Source organism: Bolinopsis microptera, chromosome 7, assembly GCF_026151205.1.
Source record: "Bolinopsis microptera isolate Bmic1 chromosome 7, MBARI_Bmic_1.0, whole genome shotgun sequence".
NCBI classification, from domain to species: Eukaryota; Metazoa; Ctenophora; class Tentaculata; order Lobata; family Bolinopsidae; genus Bolinopsis; species Bolinopsis microptera.
This window is the reverse complement of record NC_087078.1, coordinates 7,950,142-7,976,783: the sequence shown is the minus strand read 5'-3', so window position 1 is coordinate 7,976,783 and position 26,642 is coordinate 7,950,142. Positions and strand designations below refer to the sequence as shown.

Genomic DNA, 26,642 nt, shown 5'->3' with positions numbered 1-26,642 from the left:
CTAGTAATTATCGACCAATCTCAATTTTACCGATTCTTGGAAAGTGCATCGAATTTTGTGTGAACTCCCAACTGACTCAATATCTTGATGAAAAGGGAATACTTTCAGAGCATCAATATGGTTTCCGTAAAGATCACTCTACAACTTATCTCATGTTAGATCTGTTTGATCGTATATTTACTGCTAAGAACAGTGCCAAGCATCCTGCAATTATCTTCCTGGACATCAGAAAGGCATTTGATACTGTTAACCATGATATTCTCATTCAAAAGCTGAAGCATTATGGAATAAAAGATACTGCATTGAGCTGGTTTAGGAGCTTCCTCACAGATAGATTACAGCAAACTAGAGTTGGGAGTAGGATAAGCAGTTTACATTCATTGAACTCTGGAGTGCCTCAAGGAAGTATATTAGGACCAATTCTATTCAGCATTTTTATCAATGACCTGCCTAATGCATGCCTATTTTCTAAACCTTATCTATTTGCTGATGACGGTGCATTATATTTTGACAATATATCTAGAGGAAACTATGGTAACATCAAACAAGAGTTGAAATTAGTTATCAGATGGCTTCAGGCTAATAAACTATCCCTGAATAATGAAAAAACAAAACTAATGATCCTTGACTCTAAGCCTAACCTTGATGCCATCCTTGTTGAAATTTGTGATGACCTTACTTTGGTAATCTGTGAAACTAAATCCCATAAGTACCTTGGACTTATAGTTGACAGCAGATTGACATTTAATGAACATATTGATAACATTAAGAAAAAGATATCCAAAAGAATTGGTGCTATGTATAGATCAAAAAAACTTCTCCCTCTTAAGTTCAGGAAGATGTTTGCTAATGCACTTATGTTGCCACATTTTGACTACTTAGACACCATCTGGTCAAGAACATATAAAAAACGACTAGGAGAGTTAGATATCATGTACAAAAAGGTTGCTAAAATAGCCCTAGATGTAAACATCAGAGAGAGGTCGGTTAATGTATACAAAAATATGGGATGGCTTCCTCTCCATTTGAGACGACAGGTTCATCTTAGCTCATATATGTACCGTATAATCAATGAAACATGTCCAAAGCATTTTATCGGGAAATTCTCGTATATTTCTGGTGGATCACGTGAGGCAGAAAACTGCAATCTTTATACTCCTAAATCAAGATCTCACAAGGAGTTTAACTATCTAGGAACTAAGGCCTGGAACATATTACCAAAGTCCCTTAGAGAGTGTGACGACGTTAAGAAATTTTCTAAGTTATACAAAGAAACTCTTATGAATATGTTGCTAACTGATGAGAATTACCAAGGGGATAACTCTTACGATAAATTCATGATCCCACCCAACACTAGCCAATGTATCTAGGCAGTTATGTTATTTCGGTTAAGTTATCTCAGTACATAAGTGAATCCAATCTATCCCCTGCAATCAAAGTATTTCCATGCCTATTAAGCTATTACAGGAAATTAGGAACATCAGTGGAAAGGTGCACTGTCAATCATTATTGCTCCATACCTCCAGTCCTCCTGTTATGTGCAATTCTCACTGTATGCTCCTCATTTGTATCAATTATATTGATGCTACATTGTTATTGAATATGAAATAATTTTCAACCGTATTAATTTATTAACTTATTGTAAATAGCAAGTTTGACAATCCTTATAAGTTTTGTATCTAGAACGACAAAGGGATTACGTTTATTTTACCCGGAGTTCGTTTAAGTTTAGTATTGTAAATAGTTAATTTGACGAAGGGAATACGTCTATTTTACCCTGAGTTATGTTTTAGTTCATTCTTGACACAATTTTAAAATTATAATTTAATTATTTTATATATATGTATTGTCCATAACTAGGGTGGCCTGCTAACAGAACCATGATCTGCCTTGATTCATCCTTCAGCACAGAGAAAAGCTCCTTTTTTTATACATTATGATTACAGAGGATCTGATATTTAGATATATATTGCTGTGCTGTAAAAATTGACTTTATTTATTTATTTATTTATTTAAATTCCTATTGAAACTTTAGAAAAATCTGTCAATATGAAAAAAGAAAAAAATTCAGACCCAGTCCGTGCACCAGTCTGCGGACTACTATGAACCAGCCCAAGCAGGGCTTACATCATCCCATGCAAACTTGAATGGTGTCACCCTTATTAGGCTAGGTGACAATTAACCTACCTCAGGTCACATCATTCAACATATAAACAATCAATTTTATCAGACTTAATCAATAATTTTCATCAACAATAACTTCTACTCAAAGAAAATCAAAAGAATGAATCCAATTATACCTTGTGACCCAAACCATCACTCAAAAGAAGATAAAGCTTTTGGCTTTGCACCTACTCTAACATTCTACTTCGCCAATGCCGAACCCCCTGAAGACAACAGGTATACTATTCCTGCACAATATTTTTGTTTCCTGAAGTTCAACTTAAAATGGTGGAAATTGAGTAAAAATCGTGAAAAAATCAATGAAACAAGACATTTTTCATGAAACTATTCAATGAAACAAGAACCTATTAGAGGAAACTACGCTATGTAGGTGTCTACTAGACTGCAAGAAACAGTTCAGACCCTTGGTCTGGTCTAGGGACTAAATACAAGAACTAAATCTAAGACTAAATACGTCTATTTGTAATTGACGTTATGTTCGGAAGGTCTACAAGAGATGTAGGTTCGTAACAACTTGAAACGAACTCTTTCTCCACGCTAGAGGCTAATAAAACAGATGCAGACATGATAAAGCTGCAATTTGAACCGCTGCTTCTTTTATCACCACTATGCAGAATCTGGACAACACCAAAGTACACGATTATTTAATAACAAATTATTTCTGGATAACTAGACACATATAATGTAAATGGCAGCACTGAATCTTGTTTCTCGACCAATGCCATTGATCAAACAGTGATAGGAACAAATTATGTGCAGAATGATTCTTTTAATGAGGAAACTACAAATTAATTAGAAACGATCAGTATTTTGGAAATTTGAAATACATCCTTTGTTATAAATCTTGACCTCAGACCACGATTTTATGTTGTCATTACAATCAAGGCTCAACTCGGTTTTTATTACATATGATTCAATTTTAAAGCTTTGAATTCAACTATTAATTGATTTGTGTTTAGAACTTTAAAATGAATCTAAAATTAGAAACAAAGCAATATGTTACCTTGCTTTTTAAAAACTTAAGCAATCTGAAGCTCATATTTATAAAAACAGTTAATAAATAAAAGCTTAATTATGAAATTTTATTGGAGGATTTTGTCGCTTCGACGCGCCGCGCAAACGATCATTTTTTGCTTCTCATCGAGATCGTTGCTTTGGAAGTAAAAGGGTGACATGATCGTCAATTAAATAATAAGTAAGTAAGCTCTAATATATAACCTGAGCCCTCGGGCTTCATGTAGTTCATTTAACATTTAACCATGTGCTATCGCGCTCTGGATAGAGTGAAATTTGAAATAGTGTACCTCATCAGTCATCATTGCAAGCAATTCGGCGTGCATTTTGATTCACGATGTCAATCCTTCGCAGCTCGGTGAGGCACAATGGTGCATTTCGCCGTTCTACTGCCGTTGCGAGAAGCATTATTTGATGCGCGCGCGACCCAGTCACCAGTAGTGCATTGTAGCGCGATGCACTACTGCATACTGGGTCGCGCGCGCATCAAATAATGCTTCTCGCAACTTCGGTAGATCGGCGAAATGCACCACTGTGCCTCACCGAGCTGCGAAGGATTGACATCGTGAATCAAGTAGTGCATCGCGCTACAACTGGTTTGACTTACTGACTGACTTAAGTCGGCTTCTTGGTCGGAGCAGCTACAATTTCTCGCCACACGTCGCGGTCAAGCATAACAGATCTTATCTCTTCAACACAGGAAAGGCTGGTGCCCTTCTTTAGCATGTCCAGAATTAAGGTAGACAAAGTCATCTACTTGATTTATCTCCTGCCCACTTGCTGCTTTAATGACGGTAGAGTCAGACTCAGAGAAATTGACTCTGATGTACTTCGTCTTACTCTCGTTGAGGTGAAGGCCAACGGAGTTAGTGTTGGAACCCTGTTCTTGGGTTAATTAAATAACAAATAATACTCAATTATTATAAATACAAATTAGATGAATAAAGAGGTTATACAAATCTTGTGTCAAAAGTAACCTTGTTACTCTACAATGTACTCTCTTAAATAGTGAATGATTGATATGGTGTGACTCAGTAACTCACACTACTCTGCTCTGACTAATAGTTAAAACACAATTCAATACTAAACTAAACAATGTCTTTTTTACTATTAGATTAAACTACTATTAAATTAAAACTACTACTCCTGATGATGATGTTCTTCTTACTATATGAGGGACTTCTGAATGATGAGGACTTCAAGTAAAACTGGAACTGATAACTATAAAACAAAACCCTGGGGGAAAACTACCGTGAGTAAAGTGAAAGGTAATCCACGTGAAACTATAAATGAAAGTGAAAGAGGAAGCGGGAACTCCTAGACTAAACTACTAAACTATAACTATAAACTACTTACCACTCTTTCCACGTCACAGAACACAGATAGTATCTGTCGACTGGAATCTGTGGGATCACTAAAACAACGTCACTCCTCTCCCTTCTGCTACGCTAGAGTCTGGAGTCGACAACGTCACTCCTCTCCCTTCTGCTACGCTAGAGTCTGGAGTCAACTAAACACTGGACACTCCTCTCTCTTCTGTTACTTCAACTAGAGTCTGGAGTCGAGCCTTGTCTGCCTTCTGGAGTCCCTTTACCCCAACACTGTATATACAATCACTGGAACTAAACCTTTGCTAAAGTGAGATACAGGGTTAGTAATATGAAGTACAAAAACAAGCTACAAATAGAATTAAGATTCTAACATTCCCCCTACTTTAAAAAAGAAAAAATACTTACTAATAATTTAACTCATGACTTTTACAATCTTAAAGTCATAACTCCCTATACTTTCTTTGTTAAAAAATACTATCCGACTATCCGAGTTAAAATTAGGAAATAAACTCTAGCAAAAACCGTAGAGTTAAGAATATTCTAATCCCCACACGCAACACAAAAACGTGTCGTGCGCGCTAAACGAAAAAGATACTTTCTATGAGTTTGAGCTACAAATGCGCGGCTCAAACAAAGGCAAATCTAATACGTGTCATGTCCACTGTCATAAAAGCAGATAACTAAAAAAGCAGTTAACGATTATTCCATATTCGGCGAGTCACGTGGTACAAGTGGATTAAATCTCTGTTAACGCGGGAAAAACATCCGCTGTAAAACAGGCTAGTGGCTAAAATGACTGCCTTCCACGCTGAGCGTGAGATCTGAGAGATATAATACTTGTACAAAACGTCCGATAGAATTAATACAGTCTAACTATTAGCTAATTAACTATCAAAGTTCTTAATACGAAAATCTCTTTTCTATGAACGGAATTGAAACATCGTTCTAAGACTGACAGGAGCACAAAAAATACCCGTCCAACACAGTAATCACGTGTGATCTTGAGAGATTTCTGTATCGAGTTATCGTAATGACAGAAAAACTGCGTACTACAACTAAATATTAGGAGCTATTCAAGCTTTAAACACAACCTCTTGAGAGTCAATAATGAGTCACTAACCAATCATTGACACACACCACTGTACTAAACAGTTCTAAAACGTAAAATACATGAATTCTGTCGTTTAAAAACAGGTTCAAACTGAGTCCCTAAAGGCTCGGGATCAGTGAAGAACATGTAATAGCATGTTGATCGAAACGACAGCATTCTTATAAAACCAAAAAACTCACGCTGAGCAAGCTGCTCCAAGCTCATCCCAACAGAAAATACCAAACATCCCCTGTTAACACTTCCTACAGAAGATGCAAGTTAATAAAGTAATATCAGGTAAACACTTTCATGTCTTTGAGAAGAAAAGGATCGTCTTTCTGAAAAGTAAGTTTGAAACTGAAATGTTAGACTTTTAGAAGTAGGAATCTGAAATATTCTGTTAGCGGTAATTTTATTACACATGTCACGTACAAAATGTACTTTAAATTGTATCTATTAATCCTTATTATCTCTACACCATGTAATAGAAAATTTAGCAAATCAACTGACAAATGTGACCGTGCGCTACAACACAAAGAAAAGGAGCGCTAAAGCTGGTACACACGTCTAAATTCGCTAACTAATCTATCTTTCTCCCAAAATTGTTGAAAATTTAGCAAATACAACCAAAGTTCAGTTACCAGACTAAGAGAAAAGAAAAGAAAGGATAGACTGGTTCCTAAAAATGGGATTCACTAACTTTTCATCAAACATTCCCAACTTACTACATTCTTCAGTAAAAAATATGAACTAACGACAAAAAATTGTCAAAATATCCTTCCCAAAACTTCTGTTCGAGAAACTTCTCTAGAACATAAAAACACAAAATTAATATACGTGTAAAGAGTTACAAATGTTTAAAAGATTGTTAAATACAAACACCTCGTGCATGTTAAAAGTCTCTGAAAGGTTAAAAATGTAAAAATGACTCGTTACAAAGTTGGTAATTCTAACAATACTAATATATACACACACATTTAAAGTTAAAAGTTTATTACAAATGACGTTAAAAAGTTATTGTTTAACCAAATTGACATTTCAAACAACAAATAATTTGAGCAAAAATATTCCTTCTCTTTTCCACAACATAAAGTCCAAAACAGTTATACTCTCTCTGACATATTCACAGTATCCTTGATCTATGACTTAAGCGAGCTTGCTGAAAACTGCACCTCTCTTCGTGAGACATCCTGAACAATCTTTAACCTCTGCACTTGTACAGTTATCCAACTCAACTGATACGGGTTCACCGTTTGACTCGTCCAGTCGTACATTGTAAAGATTTTTGTTCTTCCCTGTAGGTTTCCCGGCTCTACCTATCACCAAGGCATTATTCCAATCATCACTCTCCGAGGATCTGAACCTGATAATGTCATTCTTCTTTACACCCACGCCTGTTCTGGTTTGACACACACTTTCCCAATCCGACTGATTCACTGACAGATCTGACAGATTCACACTCCCTGAAACTGAACTTACAGTTCCATGGTCATCTGGCTCAATTTCTGTCTCAATTTCTGGCTTACTTTCTGGCTCACTGTCTTGATCCACATTACCTGAAACTGAGCTCACAACTCCATGGTCCTCTAGCTCACTTGCTAGATCACTGTCTTGATTCACGTTCCCTGAAACTGAACTCACAGTTCCATGATCCTCTGGCTCTCCTTCTAGATCACTTTCTGACTCCCTGTCTTGCACAATCTCAAGGTCACCTCCACTGAATGTTTCTAACTCCTCCTCTTGATCACTTTCATCGTCACTTAGTGACCATGGCGATGTAATCTTCTCCTCTAAAACAGGACGGACCTTAATTTCTGTTGCATGATTAGTTCTTCCAGAATCTGTTTGGCTGATAGAACTTTCACATCGTCCTATGGGTATCATCATGTGTCCTGACTTAGTGATCACTAGATTCTCTTCTCCTCCGAAAGCATAAACTTTGTCAGTTTCAGTATCGATCTTCATCTTCATCTTTTTCATGGACTCTCTAGACAGTAACAAAGGAATATCATTTTCCACAATAAACACGTTTAAAGTTACTTTCTGACCACATATTGTTACTGGGAGTGCTTTTTGTATCCTGGCTGTAACTGCATCTCCATCCCCGAAACAAAAATTCTTCTCACAAGGAGTCACGTTGACCTCTTCTTGTTCAGCTGATGTCAGAGATTCCTCGAAGGCTGTCAGCCATTTCTTCCCACACACTGTGGAACTAGCACCTGTATCTAAAAGTGCTCTATTTGTCGATTCTCCCATAAGACACTTGTCTTCGTCTTTTAGTTTAAAGTCAGACTCAAAGAATGTAAGCTTCTTCTCTCCAAATGTGTTGTACTTACAGTCTCTCATCAAATGGTCTGTTTCCTTACAAATATGACAACGTAAGGGTCCTGATCGTTGCTCTTGTGCTCCTTGTCTGGATCTAAATGGAGCTTGTTGATACACGTTTCCTGAACTCTGTCCTTGAAACGCAGGTCTTTGTCCGAAGGGTCTTTGTCCGAAGGGTCTCTTAGATGGATAAAAATCCCTGTGTTGGTGGTGTCTTTGTTGATAAAAAACTTTCTGAGGGTCTTCCTCCTGGTTGTTCTGGTCATCACCAAAATGTTCTGAATTGTTGATGTCGTACTGTTGAAAATAAGTATTTACAGGCTCTTCTTTAATCTTTGGTTTTCCGATGGAATATGTTTCACCGCTTGCGCTTGATGAAGAAGAAGATGTATTAGTATAATCTTCTCCGTATGCTCTCTTAAGCTGGGATTCCATATTCTCGTAGCTTAACTTAGAGACCGTTGCCCTGATTAACGTCTTTTGATGGTCCGAGAGATTAGCATGATGTAATAAGAAGTACGCTAGTACTCCATCTTCAAATACCACAGTAGCACCACGCTTCTGCACAAGGCTCTTGTAACGATGGCTAAATTCTCTCACATACTCTTCCTGCTTCCATGGGCACTTCCTTGGGTCTTCTGTAGTTCATGAAGCTGTCAATGGACGTAAAGACTGACTGAGTCTGGTCTTTTTCATATAACTTGTCCAGCTCAGCAATGAGAACATCTATTCCTCCTGCTTTGGACAATTCTTCCACGTCCAGCTGTATAGCAACAGCTTCTGGTTTTCCAGACATATTCATGATTAATGCAGCTGCTCCTGCTTCAGGCTTGACCGTGGTTACCTTCTTCCACCACTGAACTCTCCGTTTCCAATCTGAATAGTTGGACTTCTCATCGAGAACAGGTACTTTGTCACTTCCCATGATGGATGTAGAAGAATCTGAAAGCTGAAATCGGGTGTTAGGTGTTAAGTGTTAGTTAAAATATACAAAAAATAAATACGGTCCGGTGTAACGTAGTTCTTCCTGCTACCACTGTTGGAACCCTGTTCTTGGGTTAATTAAATAACAAATAATACTCAATTATTATAAATACAAATTAGATGAATAAAGAGGTTATACAAATCTTGTGTCAAAAGTAACCTTGTTACTCTACAATGTACTCTCTTAAATAGTGAATGATTGATATGGTGTGACTCAGTAACTCACACTACTCTGCTCTGACTAATAGTTAAAACACAATTCAATACTAAACTAAACAATGTCTTTTTTACTATTAGATTAAACTACTATTAAATTAAAACTACTACTCCTGATGATGATGTTCTTCTTACTATATGAGGGACTTCTGAATGATGAGGACTTCAAGTAAAACTGGAACTGATAACTATAAAACAAAACCCTGGGGGAAAACTACCGTGAGTAAAGTGAAAGGTAATCCACGTGAAACTATAAATGAAAGTGAAAGAGGAAGCGGGAACTCCTAGACTAAACTACTAAACTATAACTATAAACTACTTACCACTCTTTCCACGTCACAGAACACAGATAGTATCTGTCGACTGGAATCTGTGGGATCACTAAAACAACGTCACTCCTCTCCCTTCTGCTACGCTAGAGTCTGGAGTCGACAACGTCACTCCTCTCCCTTCTGCTACGCTAGAGTCTGGAGTCAACTAAACACTGGACACTCCTCTCTCTTCTGTTACTTCAACTAGAGTCTGGAGTCGAGCCTTGTCTGCCTTCTGGAGTCCCTTTACCCCAACACTGTATATACAATCACTGGAACTAAACCTTTGCTAAAGTGAGATACAGGGTTAGTAATATGAAGTACAAAAACAAGCTACAAATAGAATTAAGATTCTAACAGTTAGCAGCCAGCTCCACACTGAGGAGAAGATCTTGCGCTTGCTCTGCTGATGAGAATTACCAAGGGAAAAAAGAAAAAAATTCAGACCCAGTCCGTGCACCAGTCTGCGGACTACTATGAACCAGCCCAAGCAGGGCTTACATCATCCCATGCAAACTTGAATGGTGTCACCCTTATTAGGCTAGGTGACAATTAACCTACCTTACGAGATCAGGTCACATCATTCAACATATAAACAATCAATTTTATCAGACTTAATCAATCATTTTCATCAACAATAACTTCTACTCAAAGAAAATCAAAAGAATGAATCCAATTATACCTTGTGACCCAAACCATCACTCAAAAGAAGATAAAGCTTTTGGCTTTGCACCTACTCTAACATTCTACTTCGCCAATGCCGAACCCCCTGAAGACAACAGGTATACTATTCCTGCACAATATTTTTGTTTTCTGAAGTTCAACTTAAAATGGTGGAAATTGAGTAAAAATCGTGAAAAAATCAATGAAACAAGACATTTTTCATGAAACTATTCAATGAAACAAGAACCTATTAGAGGAAACTACGCTATGTAGGTGTCTACTAGACTGCAAGAAACAGTTCAGACCCTTGGTCTGGTCTAGGGACTAAATACAAGAACTAAATCTAAGACTAAATACGTCTATTTGTAATTGACGTTATGTTCGGAAGGTCTACAAGAGATGTAGGTTCGTAACAACTTGAAACGAACTTTTTCTCCACGCTAGAGGCTAATAAAACAGATGCAGACATGATAAAGCTGCAATTTGAACCGCTGCTTCTTTTATCACCACTATGCAGAATCTGGACAACACCAAAGTACACGATTATTTAATAACAAATTATTTCTGGATAACTAGACACATATAATGTAAATGGCAGCACTGAATCTTGTTTCTCGACCAATGCCATTGATCAAACAGTGATAGGAACAAATTATGTGCAGAATGATTCTTTTAATGAGGAAACTACAAATTAATTAGAAACGATCAGTATTTTGGAAATTTGAAATACAGCCTTTGTTATAAATCTTGACCTCAGACCACGATTTTATGTTGTCATTACAATCAAGGCTCAACTCGGTTTTTATTACATATGATTCAATTTTAAAGCTTTGAATTCAACTATTAATTGATTTGTGTTTAGAACTTTAAAATGAATCTAAAATTAGAAACAAAGCAATATGTTACCTTGCTTTTTAAAAACTTAAGCAATCTGAAGCTCATATTTATAAAAACAGTTAATAAATAAAAGCTTAATTATGAAATTTTATTGGAGGATTTTGTCGCTTCAACGCGCCGCGCAAACGATCATTTTTTGCTTCTCATCGAGATCGTTGCTTTGGAAGTAAAAGGGTGACATGATCGTCAATTAAATAATAAGTAAGTAAGCTCTAATATATAACCTGAGCCCTCGGGCTTCATGTAGTTCATTTAACATTTAACCATGTGCTATCGCGCTCTGGATAGAGTGAAATTTGAAATAGTGTACCTCATCAGTCATCATTGCAAGCAATTCGGCGTGCATTTTGATTCACGATGTCAATCCTTCGCAGCTCGGTGAGGCACAATGGTGCATTTCGCCGTTCTACTGCCGTTGCGAGAAGCATTATTTGATGCGCGCGCGACCCAGTCACCAGTAGTGCATTGTAGCGCGATGCACTACTGCATACTGGGTCGCGCGCGCATCAAATAATGCTTCTCGCAACTTCGGTAGATCGGCGAAATGCACCACTGTGCCTCACCGAGCTGCGAAGGATTGACATCGTGAATCAAGTAGTGCATCGCGCTACAACTGGTTTGACTTACTGACTGACTTAAGTCGGCTTCTTCATTCTTGGTCGGAGCAGCTATTATACAATTCCTCGCCACACGTCGCGGTCAAGCATAACAGATCTTATCTCTTCAACACAGGAAGGCTGGTGCCCTTCTTTAGCATGTCCAGAATTAAGGTAGACAAAGTCATCTACTTGATCTATCTCCTGCCCACTTGCTGCTTTAATGACGGTAGAGTCAGACTCAGAGAGATTGACTCTGATGTACTTCGTCTTACTCTCGTTGAGGTGAAGGCCAACGGAGTTAGCAGCCAGCTCCACACTGAGGAGAAGATCTTGCGCTTGCTCTGCGGTGTCTGTTGTCATTGCAAGATCGTCAGCAAAGTCGACATCTGTCACCTTAACTGCTGGGTATCTCCTGCTTCTTTTGGGGTTGACAGCTGGTTTAGCAACTGGTTTAGCATTTACAAATTATAAAAAGGAAGTTTTATACAATTAGCAAAATGGCCAACATGTTTTTAAAAACGGCGTGTCTTAATAATAAATAAATTTTTAAAAGGCTTTGGTAGTGCGGAAAAAGAACTATTTGCAGGTTGCTGGTAAATTTGGAATTATTATCGCCTTGCGCAAGCTGGAAAAAATCTGACAGGTTGCATTAGCATCAATGCAAACAACCTGTCGGATTTTTCCAATGCTCACTCTCTACCAAGTTGATGAAAGCAGAATACCAAGCTTTCATGTCTTAACAATGTCACTGAAAAAGTACTTCCTTTGGAAAGAAAATAAGTCACACGGAACAAGAATGATAGACCTGACGGCTGACGCAGCAACATTTCAAGGATCTGGCCTATTACACTCAGGCAGACATAATGAGCTACAAAAATAAGATCTGGATTGACAGCATCGAAACAAATCTGCAATGCAGAACTGTAAGTAACAACAAGGAGACCAAGATACTCGGTGTGATCACAAAGATCAAAAACAGTGGGCTGCTCCTAGACAAAAACAACTTTTTATTCGGGCACAACACGAGTAAAAATCTGGACAGCCGAATAATGGACTACATTCACGGCAGCTCACCACTCTTTGCGAATATCCAAAAGATCATGGGTGGTGGCAGTGGTGAGGCCTGTCGTTTCTGTAACAGCTTCATTGATTCTCCCGTACACCAGCTCCTATTGTGTCTGGAGGTGCAAGACACCAGTTACCTGCAACTGAAAGAAGAGCTGGGTGGGGCAGACGCACATTCCTATCTAGATGAAATGTTAACAAAAAGCAGCACACCAAAAGCATTCATTAGGAGAGTCGAACTTCTTTGGGGACAAAATGATGCTCTCCAGGATTTATCCGACTAGAAAGATCATGAAATAAAGACTCTGCAAATATCTCAGAGAAATATTACCACCATAAAGAACAAAGAGGGAGTATCCTGGACCCCGAAATCCACCACTTTTCTGTACTTTCAGAGGTACCAATGTGGCAGGAAACCAGGGCTCATGCTGCCGCTGAGCTAAAGCAGTAGAGGGGATGGCGGCTTCTCTAGGATCTAACACGTCCTGAAGCAGACCAACACTATGTCCCACGCACTGGTGTTGGGATGTCTGCCCCCGGTGCCTGTCCCACGAAAGACCAAAACAGATCTAAAGAGACACTTAAAAACATTGGAAAATAGACTTCAATTTGTTTATATAATTTATAAAGCGTATATTATTGCGTATATTAAGGGCCTGTTAATAATTTATTAAATTATTAGCTATTTTAGATTTAATAATAATAATAATAATCACAGCCAATCATTTGGCTATACTAAGGCACGCACTTTATTTTGCAAAAACACATTGTTAAGACCATTATATTATTACTATGTCTGGAGACCATTGTCTGGAGACTATTGTTATGTTATGTCTGGCTTCTCGGTTTACCAGACATTCACAAACAGAAAAAAGTAGTTTGTATCTACCAAAAAATCGAACTTAATCACCAACCGGAAATGATCAGACTTTTGGGTCTGACTCTTCATAGATTTGTGAAGAGTGGAAGGAGAACCAGGACTTCTCGGGTCTGTCTGTGTCACTTAACATCGAAGTTATCGGTTAACATTACACTTACTGGGCCACGCTCAGCCTGTCATTCCGCCTAATCTCTATTCATGTTAATGAACATGATAGCCTGAGGTCATTAGGTTGTAGGTAACATTACACATATCTCACTAAATATATTTAATTGTAGTTGTGAAATTAGTTTAATGATTTAGTTATATGATTTAGCTATAAGGCGGTTTATAAATGTTGTATTTATTATTATTATTATTATTAGAACAGTGAAATTTGGGTCGCAGAAAACTTAAATTTGAAAATGTCCTACTGGTGGACATTTTCAAAATGTTCATTCCATCAATGATTTCTCCGGATATACTACCTCCAGTACCTTGATGACGATTTGTGTCACTCACACCGACCTCATTGGTTGGTCACTGGTCAAAAATGCAGCCGAAATTTCTGTCAAGGTGACAGCAGAAAAACTTCTCTTCAAAAATATTCCAAAATCTCTTCTGATATTCTGATGATTTTCCGTCTATCAAAGCTTTCTTTAGGAATAGGACATTTTCAAAATTTTTAGTCTATCAAAGATTTCTCCGGATAAACTGCTTCCAGAACCTTGATGGCTACTTGTGTCACTCTCACTGACCTCGCTGATGGGTCATTGGTCAAAGATTTAGTCAAAACCGGGAAAATTTGGTCAAGGAGATGGTACAAAAGCTTCTCTTCAAAAATCTTCCAAAATCTCTTTTTTATTCTGGTTTACATAGTAAAAACTTGAAGAATCCAAATTTCATATGGTTATTGTCAGTGGCATAACATTGCCTGTTGGTGCCCCCTGCTGAAAGAGCGCCCCCCTGTTGGTGCATCTCCCATTTTGGCGCTCCACCCTAAAATTGAACAAATTAGGTGATTTTAGAGGATACGCCGGCAAAATCTCTAAAAAAGTGTGTTTCCAGAGCAAAACGCACAGTTTTTTCTTGTACATCAGTTAAGTTTTTCAAAATTGTTCCAGATTCAAACGAACATTTTGCGCCCCCCTCAGACGTCACCCCCCCCCCCCCCCCCCCCCCCCCCCGGCCCCCCTCCCTCCCATGGCGGGTCAGCAGGGCCCTTCACAAATGCAAGGTAGTACAGTCAAATCCGTCTTTTTGTCGGACAAAATTCGCAACAAAGCGATTTTAACGGGATATGGTCGGGACAGGTCCCAGGAATCATTCCAGAGAGTTCCCAAAATCCTCGACTTCAGGAAAATCCACAATTACCACTTTTTTACCACCTTTTTACCACTTTGGTTTTCTGCAAATAAGTCACGTTCTGAATATCCTAGAAGACTCTAGTTTAAAGCATTGTGTTAAGAAAACAAAGAAGAACAACTTTTTCTTTAACAACTTTTTCAAAAATAAATTATTTAATTAATTAATTAAATAATTAATAAATTTTCAAATATTTCAAAAATATATTTTCATAAAAAATGTTCACGATTACATTCCACGTATAATGAACTAATTTTTATAAAAATTTTCACTTTCAATATTTTGGACTTGTAAAATTTTCGTAATTTGTAAAGAAAAACCACTATTTACCACTTTTTACCACATCGAATCTCCGCTAATAAAACGACTTCTGAATTTCGTAGAAGGTTCTAGATTGAACCAATGTGTTCAAAATATAAAAGAGAACAACTTTATATCTGACAACCTTTGGATTAGATAATTAATTAATTAGTTAATTCGATTATTAAACAAATATTCAAAAATTATAAAAATTATTTTTGATCAAAATATTTTAAAATTACATATCACGAATAATTAACAAACTTTCATTAAATTAATCGGGAAATCGAAGTAGTACTTTATATAACCATATATACTAGATAAGAGTCTAACTTATGAGTCCTCAGCTGGCACATAGGTGCAATTGTCCTGACATTTGAGGTTGATCCACAATGTATTCCTGCTTTTCTGCATGAACAAGCATTGCCACAACCTGACTTTAAACAGTTGCAACTGATTTTTTGAATGAGCTTTTTCAGAGCTGTACTCATAAGAGTGGTCACTGGTACATGTGTCCCATTGTTCATCTTCCATCCCCAACTTATCGGATCTAGGTCATTCTTATCCCACACCTGCAGCTGATGGTAAACACGATAAGAATGTTGTTCAGCTGCCCCAGATGTTGGCGGGAGCTGTTAAAGATTGCGACTTCTGTTCAAGAACTGAAAGTCTAGCTTCATCTAGTGATCTCGATTTTGATGAAATCGCGATCGGCTGCAGCATCAAAAGTTCTTCGACATGCTTTATGGTAGCTGGTGTAGAATTTGCCGAATAAAAAGCATCTATTACACTTTCATCGATGGATGCGATCGTTCTGAAGAGCCGATCCTTACCAACTCCGTGGATCCGACTGGTGGTGTCTGATCCAGTGAAAGCGTGGCATGCAGCAGTATCATGTTTACGTACCTCCTACCAGTCGCACTTCGAATTTTCTCAATGTCATAGATGTAGCTTTTGGTGGTGAGAAACAGTTGGTGGCCAAATGCAAAGTGTTTTGTCATGTGCAGTAAAATGACGAGCAAATCAGTATCATCACAAATTACAGAAACATCAACTTGATTAGACCACTCAACTGCCTCTCTGCAAATCAAAACATCTGCAAAACGATGTGCGAAACGGATTGAAAATGACGAAGTTATCAAGCAATTTGTTTATCTCGTTAGCGAAATTGATTGGGTTATCAATGATTACCTAATCGCTTATCACGTGACAGGGTGCTAGGATACCGTAATTGGGCTTTCTGCACGATTTCTGTGCCACGCTTTCACTGGATCAGACACCACCAGTCGGATCCACGGAGTAGGTATGGATCGGCTATTCAGAACGATTCCGATAGTGGGAATCTAGTGCACTAAGCTACGGAGAAAGTCACGTGAAATTTTTGGGCGAGCGAATTAGTAACTTAATAAGAGCCTAACGTATGTGTACTATACCACCTCCCCCCTACCCCGCACAATAACTTAGCATGTCTGTAATCCGGTTTGAGGATTTATCATTTGCGATCTCTACGTTACAGTATGGACATTTGTTTAAACTGTGTTCGTGGACTAAAGATGGTCCTGACTCTGTTACAACGGACTCCTCTTCATTGGCCGATATAATAGTTAATAGCACTATGTTTACAGTATGCACTGAAGGGGTATCCTAGGAAGTTTCTTGAACTTCTAACAGGTACCCCTCCTCATTTAACCCTCAATTAAGTTTTCTATCATTCGGTTGAGTCGACCGTTGAGATCGCATAGATCTAATGGATCCTTAGCTACTCCCTAGACTAGGTGACACTGGGATTCGAACCCTGAACCTTCTGCGCAGAAGGCTGATGCTCTAACCGCTAGGCTAGATATGAATCTTTGGAACTGGTCTATGGTCACTGTCTGCAATAATAAACACAAGACGTCACTCTGAGCTGAATCAGTCATGCCGTTGTACTGCCGTTTAATTTCGTTCAGTGACCAGGGGTTGTTGATCCAACCTGTGGTGCATTGATTTGTTTATTTATACAAGGTATGAGAGGCGTCAGGATAAAGAATAGGACTGTACGTATCCGTTTAAAATTTGCTGGGCATAGTTTAAAAGTTAGTGTACTTACTTAAAAGATAAATAGTTTAAATAGTACCTGGGAACAGCAACCCTTTCCATATTTCATTCCATACAAATTTACATTGTCGATCATTCGCCCTCTTAAAGCTATTCACCGAAACTAACTCCTCATTTGCCTGGTAAATTAAAACATTGTATTGGTTAAGAATGCCTCTAGTTGCGCTCTCCACTGACATAAAACTTAAAGGTAAAACGGTAAAAACATATTACTATTATTGTATATTAGTTGACAGCTACTCACATAGAATCTGCACGCGTACAGTATCAGGCACACGATGTGTTCTTCTTTTGTCAAAATATTAACTATTTCGTGTGATTTTAGTCCTCGATTTTTAGCAGATTCAACTTTTTTACGAAGAGAAGTCAACATAAAGTAAAGCTGAAGCTTCCAAACAAACCAGTTTAACAATCTAGTTAAGCACAACACTAAGTCGAGAGATATGATGTGTAAATAGTTATAAGCTATAATAGTATCGTACAAATTTGGATATTTTACCATTTATTCCATTTATCTGGATTTTTTTAATCTGTTATCTAATCTATGTGACGGTGTATGTTCTGTTATTCAAGTAAATTCATTTTACGTTTTACGTCACGGCAAATATTTTTGATAAAAATTATATTTTGAAATTTTTAAAAATTTAATTATTATTTAATTAGTAAATCAATTAATTATCTAATCCAAAGGTTGTCATATAAAAAGTTGTTATCTTTTATATTTTGAACACATTGGTTCAATCTAGAACCTTCTACGAAATTCAGAAGTCGTTTTATTAGCGGAGATTCGATGTGGTAAAAAGTGGTAAATAGTGGTTTTTCTTTACAAATTTCGAAAATTTTACAAGTCCAAAATATTGAAAGTGAAAATTTTTATAAAAATTAGTTCATTATACGTGGAATGGAATCGTGAACATTTTTTATGAAAATATGTTTTTGAAATATTTGAAAATTTATTAATTATTTAATTAATTAATTAAATAATTTATTTTTGAAAAAGTTGTTTAAGAAAAAGTTGTTCTTCTTTGTTTTCTTAACACAATGCTTTAAACTAGAGTCTTCTAGGATATTCAGAACGTGACTTATTTACAGAAAACCAAAGTGGTAAAAAGGTGGTAAAAAAGTGGTAATTGTGGATTTTCCTGAAGTCGAGGATTTTGGGAACTCTCTGGAATGATTCCTGGGACCTGTTTCGACCATATCCCGTTAAAATCGCTTTGTTGCGAATTTTGTCCGACAAAGGCTTAAATTAGGACGGATTTGACTGTACTAAGGTGAATTGGCAAACCAGAGAGGACTTTTTCAAAACATTTTATATATTATATCTGTATGTCTCTCCTTTCTTTTAGTCATATATTTCTGAGACCTATTCTATATATATCTATAACACTGCAGCAAACTCATTTATCATAGATTCCATCAGCTATGTTATCATGGTTGTGTTACTGGACACTGCTGACCTTAGTAAGTTGTGATCTCAGTGGAAATGAAGCGCTCAACACTGAGATCGAGGCTCATAAGTTCCTTCCAGAGTGGTTTCTCTCCCTTATTCAGAACCTGTTCACATACAGCCTGGTTATCGTGCCGGGAGCACTTGCCATTCGCTGGATAAAACAGACCAATTACATCGAGAAAATCAGTAAGTTATTTCTTCAACCAAAAATGTAACAGATCATATTTAATTATAATGTACTCAAAAGATTGTTTCAATTTAATTTATCAGTCTTCTGATATTACACCATAATTTATCTTAACAGAACTCCCATTCTATAGATCCAGGTGGGTGGCAATATAAACTGATTCTGACTTGTGTTCATGGAAAGCAGGACTTAGTGGATGCAGATGATCTGGGAGAGAAAGGACCGGATGGTCAGCCTAAAGAGAAATCGAGTGGAGGACCAAGAAAACTTCTCATTTGTGTTATTGGTAAATTCTATATTTTAATGTTGCCATGGGGTGGAAAGTCCCCATTTCACTGCCTCACAATATACATTATACATTTGGAACATAATACAAAGAGCTACTGAATACAAGTTGTTCGTTGTGAAGGAGATAGGATACTTTGAATCAGTTGTAGTGTACTAACGGAAAGTTCACTAACAATTATCTGTACATGATGTGTAAATTTTCTATACACACTAAAACTCATCTCACGTTCTGAATGTTATGGATAAATTACTAGTAGTGTTCAGTAGCATAAATACTGTGTGTAATCATGGGCTCATGGCGACAAAGCCAGAAATCGGTGCACAGAAATAGGATTTCTTCATTTTGTATCAGTCTGGGAAAATTAATAATTATCGTCGGGGAAATGAATTTTTGTTTTGATAATCACTGACGTTCACTAACGTCACTACAAAATGACTGGAACGTGCGTTCAATACGTCAAAATCCACCGTTCACTACAACTAAGCTTTGAATCCTAGAGCCTACTGAAATAAATACTATTACTAACTGTTCTTAATTCTTCAGGATTGCAGTGCTCTTATCTAATGTGGGGATATCTACAAGAGAAGATAATGACATCAACCTACGGAGATCTCAAGTTTCAGGACTCTCAGTTCCTCGTTTTTATGAACAGAATCCTGGCTCTGTCCATGGTGTTTGGGTATATCAGCTTGGTTAAACAACCTACCCACAAGACACCACTCTACAAGTTAGTTTGTAATTAGTTTGTAATTAGTTTGTAATTAGTTTGTAATTAGTTTGTAATTAGTTTGTAATTAGTTTGTAATTAGTTTGTAATTAGTTTGTAATTAGTTTGTAATTAGTTTGTAATTAGTTTGTACTTGTAATTCAAACAAATCTAATTGTTTAGATATTGTCACATTTATCTTATTTGCAGATGACACAATTTTAAAAGTAAAATCATATGTCTGTAGTAATTATGAGAGTTTATTTAAATTGGCTGGCTAAGAAATATTATTACATCGCTAGTTAGTAAATAGAGCCTTAAATGTACGAACCTTACGAAAGTCGGTGTTTTTTCGAAAAAAACACCATATTTTCGGACTAAGTTATCACTTCGTTGATTTACTATCAAGATAGTAAGTTATAAATATGATCCATCAAACAAATGAACACTAGTTATAGTATTTGACCATGAATTTAAAAATGATTTTGGACACGTTCCGTTAAAAGAAAGCAAGCTCTGTCACTACTATTTTGGCCACGGCGGTGAAATTTCGGGAGTAGTGGATGATAACAGACACCGTCGGTCTTCTATACAGTCTAGAGGATTAGAAGTTAAGTTTAGGCTAACTCTCAAAGGCTCCGGAGAAACTGTTTACAAGATGAAACAGCTGATCAGAGAAGATCTTTGTATTTAATTTTCTCAAATATTGAGTTTCATTTTTGTAAAATAAGGAGATGGAAAAATGCCCAAATACCATGATTTAATTTGGAGTACGAAATTTGGCGGTTTTCGGAAAAAAAACCTCATATTTTCGTTCCCAAATCATTTAGGTCACCGGAATTATGCCTCGTAAGGTATAATGTATGATTATAGAGATAGGAAGCTGTTTTGGTCTGATTCAATGTTTGTAAGATACAGTCCATGTATGTAATGAAATCATATAATATGGCAGATCTCAAAACTAAACCAATTTCTCGATGTTTGTCCCCGATATCAATGCAGCATATATAAACTTGGTCGTGGAAACGAGTTATAGAATATTTGTAGTTTCCACATAGGTCTCTATTAATTTAGCTATATTATAACCGTGTGTGTTTGTGTGTGTTGTAGTTACACGTTATATCGTGTACAAGGTAGTAGTAGTTTGATGAGGCTCACACAGTCACTCTTCTCACGTGTCATCTTACACCACGTGACCACTTGACCACGTGACCTGGATAATATGATTTAGTGGCAGTATCACGTGACACATCCTTAGTTCTTATATTATTACACTTTACAGAGAGCAGTGCTAAATAATTATACGCATTTACTACTCTACCTTAGTTTAACAGTCAAGTTATAACGTTAAAAGAAAGTAAAGTAAGTTTTAAAATGTCTGTATTCTGTACATTTTTATACATGTTATCACTATTTTATCACTACATTCCACTTACCACTCTTTCTTTTCAGGTATTCCTTCTCCTCCTTCTCTAATATTATGAGTAGTTGGTGTCAGTATGAAGCTCTTAAATATGTCTCTTTTCCTACACAGGTACATAGTGAATAATAACTATAGTATTATAGTATACAATATATAATATATGTATATATAGTGAATAGTATATTATCTACTATTGTTTAAACTATGATATGACGTTTTTACTTTTATAAAGTAAACCTATCGTACTCTTTAGTCCACACTATGCAGCTGTTATATTGTTGGAAGTGTACAATTCGTCACGAAAATTTAAAAAGTTGTTAACACGTAAGCTGAGTAATGTTACCGTTATATCGGCTGAATCATTGTGTTAGAACTTGGTAACTGAATTAAATAACAAACTTAACATTGTGCCCTGAATGTGCCAATAAGTTTAAACTGTTTGTGAGGTTATTAGTTTAACACACGACCACACGGACTTTACAGTAACTGAAATAGCAAACCATTGTGACGAAGATGTCATGAATGAGTGTAAATAGTCTGTGTATCTGCAGTTATAAGCCATGTTTATATTTATACAGCAGTGGTTAACACACATCTTAACTTAACTTTTTAATTTATAAATTTTATCCCCTTTACACCATTATTAGCAGTGTTAAAACTATTTTATTTATAAATTATTAGAATATAACTCCACAGGTGATATGTAAAGCCAGCAAAACGCTCGCAGTTATTCTGATGGGTAAGGTAGTTTCGCGCAAGAAGTACCCCGCTTACGAGTACGTGTGCGCGGCGCTCATATTCGTCGGTGTCAGTGTCTTCCTATTGTGGAACCCTCAGGAGACTTCAAAGAATTATACCAAGGAAACTACGGTTAGTTTTTATCAACAACTTTTGGTTAGGTTTATTTATTTTGGAGATGTTAATATGTAAAATGTATCACATAGATTTGATCCCTGTATAGTGTATATATATACTATATATAGCAAGGAAAGTTCTTGGTATATAAATTTGGGTGCGTATTCCATGTATTATAGTAACCCTACTACTAACTATTTTAATGAAGTAGATTAATTAACAATACAATTTTCAGCTCTCAGGGTTATTCATCTTGCTGGGGTACATAGTGTTTGACAGTTTCACTTCAAACTGGCAGGGAGAACTCTACTCTTCTTACAAGATGTCATCTTACCAAGTAACTAATTATTAAATATGCTTTTTCTTATTAAATTCATCTCACATTGTGAGTCACCGCCTTTATCTAAACTTTTTTGCTTAATAAGCATACGGTTATAACGTTTAGAAGTTTGAATTAAGGTTTGACTGCTGTCTGGATTACCTGCTTGTGAAGATGTTTGCAGTTTGCGAAGGTCCACCCTGATCATTAATCAACTGTGGTTTCCCTGTATTTAGTATAAACTTTGTTAGTCTTACAGCCTAATTTCACACGTTTTAAAAAGCAGCGTGCAACTTACATTCCGAGTTAATTGCAACGGAATGTAAATCCGCTTGAAATACATCTGATTAAATTATAATATCTCCTAACAAACACAATCAGAATGAAGAAAAGCTCCTTTTCTATCCACTCCTTTATAATAATTACAAAGTCTAGTACTACAAAGTTGATAGATTACATAATTACACACATGTGATGTGAGTGTGTTATATTATAACCCTACTAATTTCAGTGCATGTTGGGTACGAACATCTTCTCCTCTCTTTTCACCGGAGTTTCCCTTCTGATGGAAGGAATGTTGTTCTCTAATCTCCTCCTCTGTCTCCAACACACCAATCTTGCCTATGATGTAATCGGAATGAGCATCTTCTCTATGACCGGTCAGTTTAGTTATTTTATCATTTCAGTCGGGCTGACTATTTCAACATGATCCAAAAAACTTACCACTGAGAGCAGACTTTATGGTGCACCCAAAACTTGATAAATAAATAATAAGGTTAATCTATTTAAGATCATTCAAACTTCGAAATTGGTATTGCAGACTCAATAACATTTAATAATTAAAGTTAAAACATATAAATTTAACGCTTGAACAGACTTCCGTTTCTCTTCATGTCTTTGGCAATCGTGAGATGCACCTATTCCAATAGCTAGAGAGATGTCTCTTACCCTTAACACCCCCAAATTTCCCAGGTCAATTCTTCATATTCTACTGTATCGAGACATTTGGACCTGTTGTATTCACCATTATCATGGCGTGTCGACAAGTCCTCAGCATTATTGTCAGCTGCTTCATGTTCGGACACCCTCTGACAGCCCAGTCATTCCTGGGCGCTCTTATCGTCTTCATTGCTATATTCCTGCGCATCTACGCGAAGCAAAGATCAACCAGAGCGTCTAAGTAATTAAGTAATTAATTATGTTATTTTGGCATGGCATTTGCTATTACCCTGGAATCTGTATTTCTCGCTGTTAGTAACTGTTGCATGCAAATGTATCCATTAAATTAATATTGTTTACTTTAAAGAGATATTTAATCAGTTATGTATCTGAATGGCTAAGGTAATGGCTGGTAAAAGCTTTTTCATTGGGCGTGGCATTCTAGGGATGCTGTAAGCAACGTGATGCAATCTTAGGCAGAATATTTTATTTTTAATCTGAAGACTTTTGATGTCGAAATCGGACATGTCGGACAAGGGTGCAGTTTCAATAACAACAATCGGGCTAACCGCTTTAAAACATAAAACAGCGCGGTTGTTATCGATGTTTTAATGTAATGCGGCGATATTTTATAATTTGTTTCCTTTTTAAGATAATTAAATTGTAAGCTTTATTAAGCGTGCTTTTTGTTTGGTTAACAGCTTTTTTAATGTAAAAAATTAAAATTAACTAACTAATTTGCTGCAAAGGCTCTGAATGGCTGGATGGTACTTTTAAAATAAGCATCATTAAGTTCATTTACTATGTTTAAGTAAAGTTAAGAAAAGCTGATTTATAATTGCTTAATTTTCATCTCAAAACATCAGTTAATTGCAAGTTTTCAATTTACAGATCTGATCCCGAAAGTGAATCGGAAGACAATGCCAGCAGCACTGTTAAAAGCACTATTGACAAACTAGTCACTAATTGCTATTATAAGATGTGATATTTTATACTAGTGCTAAGCTAAAAGAAAGTTCGGTAATGACATTTCAAAATAGTTTAATGTATATTAGAATCCTGTTTAAGTTATTTTCAAGAATTGAATTATAGATGTGATCAATTTCGCCGCTAATATAAACGTTTTCACTGTTATTTGGTAATCTATTTGCAGTTTAAAGTTGACATTAAACAGAATTCTACAAACTTCTCTTCGATTGCTAAACCAAAATAAGGTAGCGAGATCAACATATTATGAAAATCAACATACCTGGGGGGGGGGGGGCAAAAGTCAGTACCCATACGTTGGTCTTAATAGTTCAGTTACTGAGTGCCCAATTGAAATAATTCTTTCTGGTATGACCTACTACCACCACTGGTTCGAGGAATTTGTCAAGTCAAAAAATATTCGTGTCCATTTTTTCAAATGAAGGTTCATTTTCGCATTTATTTGATAGTTTGGATAGTCGGATCGAGCCAAATTTTATTGAATTGTGTTTGGCCATTTAAATTACGTTCGTCCTGAAAAAATGAGAGTTCTAGCTTCTCAGATGACCGAGATATGAAGCATAATGAGTTTGTTCATTACGTGTGATCAGGTGATTGGGTTGAGGCTAGATCTGCATTATGGGAATCGTGCAGAGAGAGAGAGCTCAATTACGGTGTCGTGATTGGGTAATCATTGAGTACCCAATCAATTTTGCTAACGAGATAATTAAATTGCTTGATAACTTCGTCATTTTAAATCCGTTTCGCAACATCTTTTCAGATTAAATTCCGGATTAAATGACCTATTGCAATATGTTACAACGGAGTCTCTAACATGTTCACAAACACGAGTATAAACAATTCAATTTTGATTGGATGTGGCCCCCAAAAATCGAATTTTAAAATTTTGGTGACAGTATGCTATCTGCAAAGCAACAACTCTCAAATATAAAACACGGCGGTGGTATAAGACCCAACGTATGGGTACTGACTTTTGTACTGACGTGGATATATTTCGTCCTCACACTCAAGTAAATTTGTCGGGCACACTAAGAGTAGGAAGTAATTACAGTTTTTGTTAAAATGTACCAAATTTCAAAATTTTTGTCGGAAAATGTTCCCAAGACTGTTGTGGTGGTGGTGGTGATGGGCTAGGCGTCTAAGGGTCCCTCAAGCAAGGTCTTCTTAGCAAACGCCAGGATTTCTATCGGGTTGGTGGTTAGTATGTCCAAGTTTAAGTCAGGTTTTCCGAAGATTTCTTCTCTCGTCCTGATCGTTGCAGGGCACCGAATCCAGTGTGGTACCGTTTCTTCTTCTTCTCCGCAACGGGGACAAGTTGCACTCTTTGTAGAGTCGATCCTATTTTTGTAGTGGGACAGGTGAAGGCAATGGCCTGCTCTGAGTTGTGCTAGCAGCGCTCCGTCTTTCCTGCTCTCTATTTTACTGTCCGCTCTTTTTCTGTTGTATCCCTTGTAAGTCTGGGAGACCAGGTGGTGTTGGGGGTCGCTATCCTTGATGTGAGCCTTTGCTACTGCTCTGGCAACTCCGTATGAGATTGTAGACTGTCCTTGGCCCAGGTCCGGGAGTTGTGCTGCTTCCTTTGCTGCTTTGTCAGACTGTTGTCTTGTGCCGTACCATATTATCACATTGTAGAAGTCCTGTCCAAAATCATGCCTGTCCAAAATCATGCCTGTCCAAAATCATGCCTGTCCAAAATCCTGCCTTCGGCACCCGCAGGCCGCAGGATCAGTTTTATAACTAACCATATCACAATTCACAGATCAGTAATACATTTAGTAGACGGGGTAGCGACACTCTCGCAAGTGACGCGTCATTTGTAGGACTTCAAATGCGTAACACGCGGAAGCCGAACGGTTCGTTGCTAAGAGTCCTAGCGCGTGCGCGCAAATTAATTCGATCGATCTGATCTGCATGATCTGGCCGGCGCGGCAACATGATATGCGCGTTAATTCACCATGATTTTTTGTGAAACTCTGTTTCGAGATAGGACCGGTGACCGAACTTTTGAGGGGGTCCCGGACCCCAACCGTCAAACGGTGCCCGCGGGGCAGCCAGGCTCATATTTGGTCCAAATTACGCCCAATTTATCTAAATACCCTCAACATGCCCAAAACCCAGGTTTTGGGCGCTCTACTTGTAGCTAGTGGTCTCTTGAACTCGTATATGAATTTTTATCAAGATTGG

At 37.1% G+C, this 26,642-nt stretch overlaps 2 protein-coding genes across 7 annotated transcripts in view; one reads left to right on the top strand and one right to left on the bottom strand.

The window, feature by feature from the left end:
* Positions 1 to 24,647, top strand: part of LOC134818841 (adenosine 3'-phospho 5'-phosphosulfate transporter 1-like) — a 28,555-nt gene extending 3,908 nt beyond the window's left edge. The window contains exons 2-10 of one of the 3 annotated variants that reach the window (XM_063828526.1): positions 18,714 to 18,939; positions 19,074 to 19,226; positions 19,773 to 19,956; positions 21,388 to 21,469; positions 22,055 to 22,228; positions 22,449 to 22,550; positions 23,044 to 23,191; positions 23,505 to 23,712; positions 24,363 to 24,647. In XM_063828526.1, coding sequence (XP_063684596.1) covers positions 18,726 to 18,939; positions 19,074 to 19,226; positions 19,773 to 19,956; positions 21,388 to 21,469; positions 22,055 to 22,228; positions 22,449 to 22,550; positions 23,044 to 23,191; positions 23,505 to 23,712; positions 24,363 to 24,456 — 1,359 coding nt within the window. In that variant the 5' untranslated portion in view covers positions 18,714 to 18,725 and the 3' untranslated portion in view covers positions 24,457 to 24,647. Of the gene's footprint in view, positions 1 to 18,713; positions 18,940 to 19,073; positions 19,227 to 19,772; positions 19,957 to 21,387; positions 21,470 to 22,054; positions 22,229 to 22,448; positions 22,551 to 23,043; positions 23,192 to 23,504; positions 23,721 to 24,362 lie in introns of all 3 variants that reach the window. The other 2 variants (XM_063828528.1, XM_063828527.1) reach the window with 2 other exon arrangements.
* Positions 1 to 26,642, bottom strand: part of LOC134818848 (ribose-phosphate pyrophosphokinase 1-like) — a 115,710-nt gene that overhangs the window by 22,110 nt on the left and 66,958 nt on the right. The window lies entirely within an intron of this gene.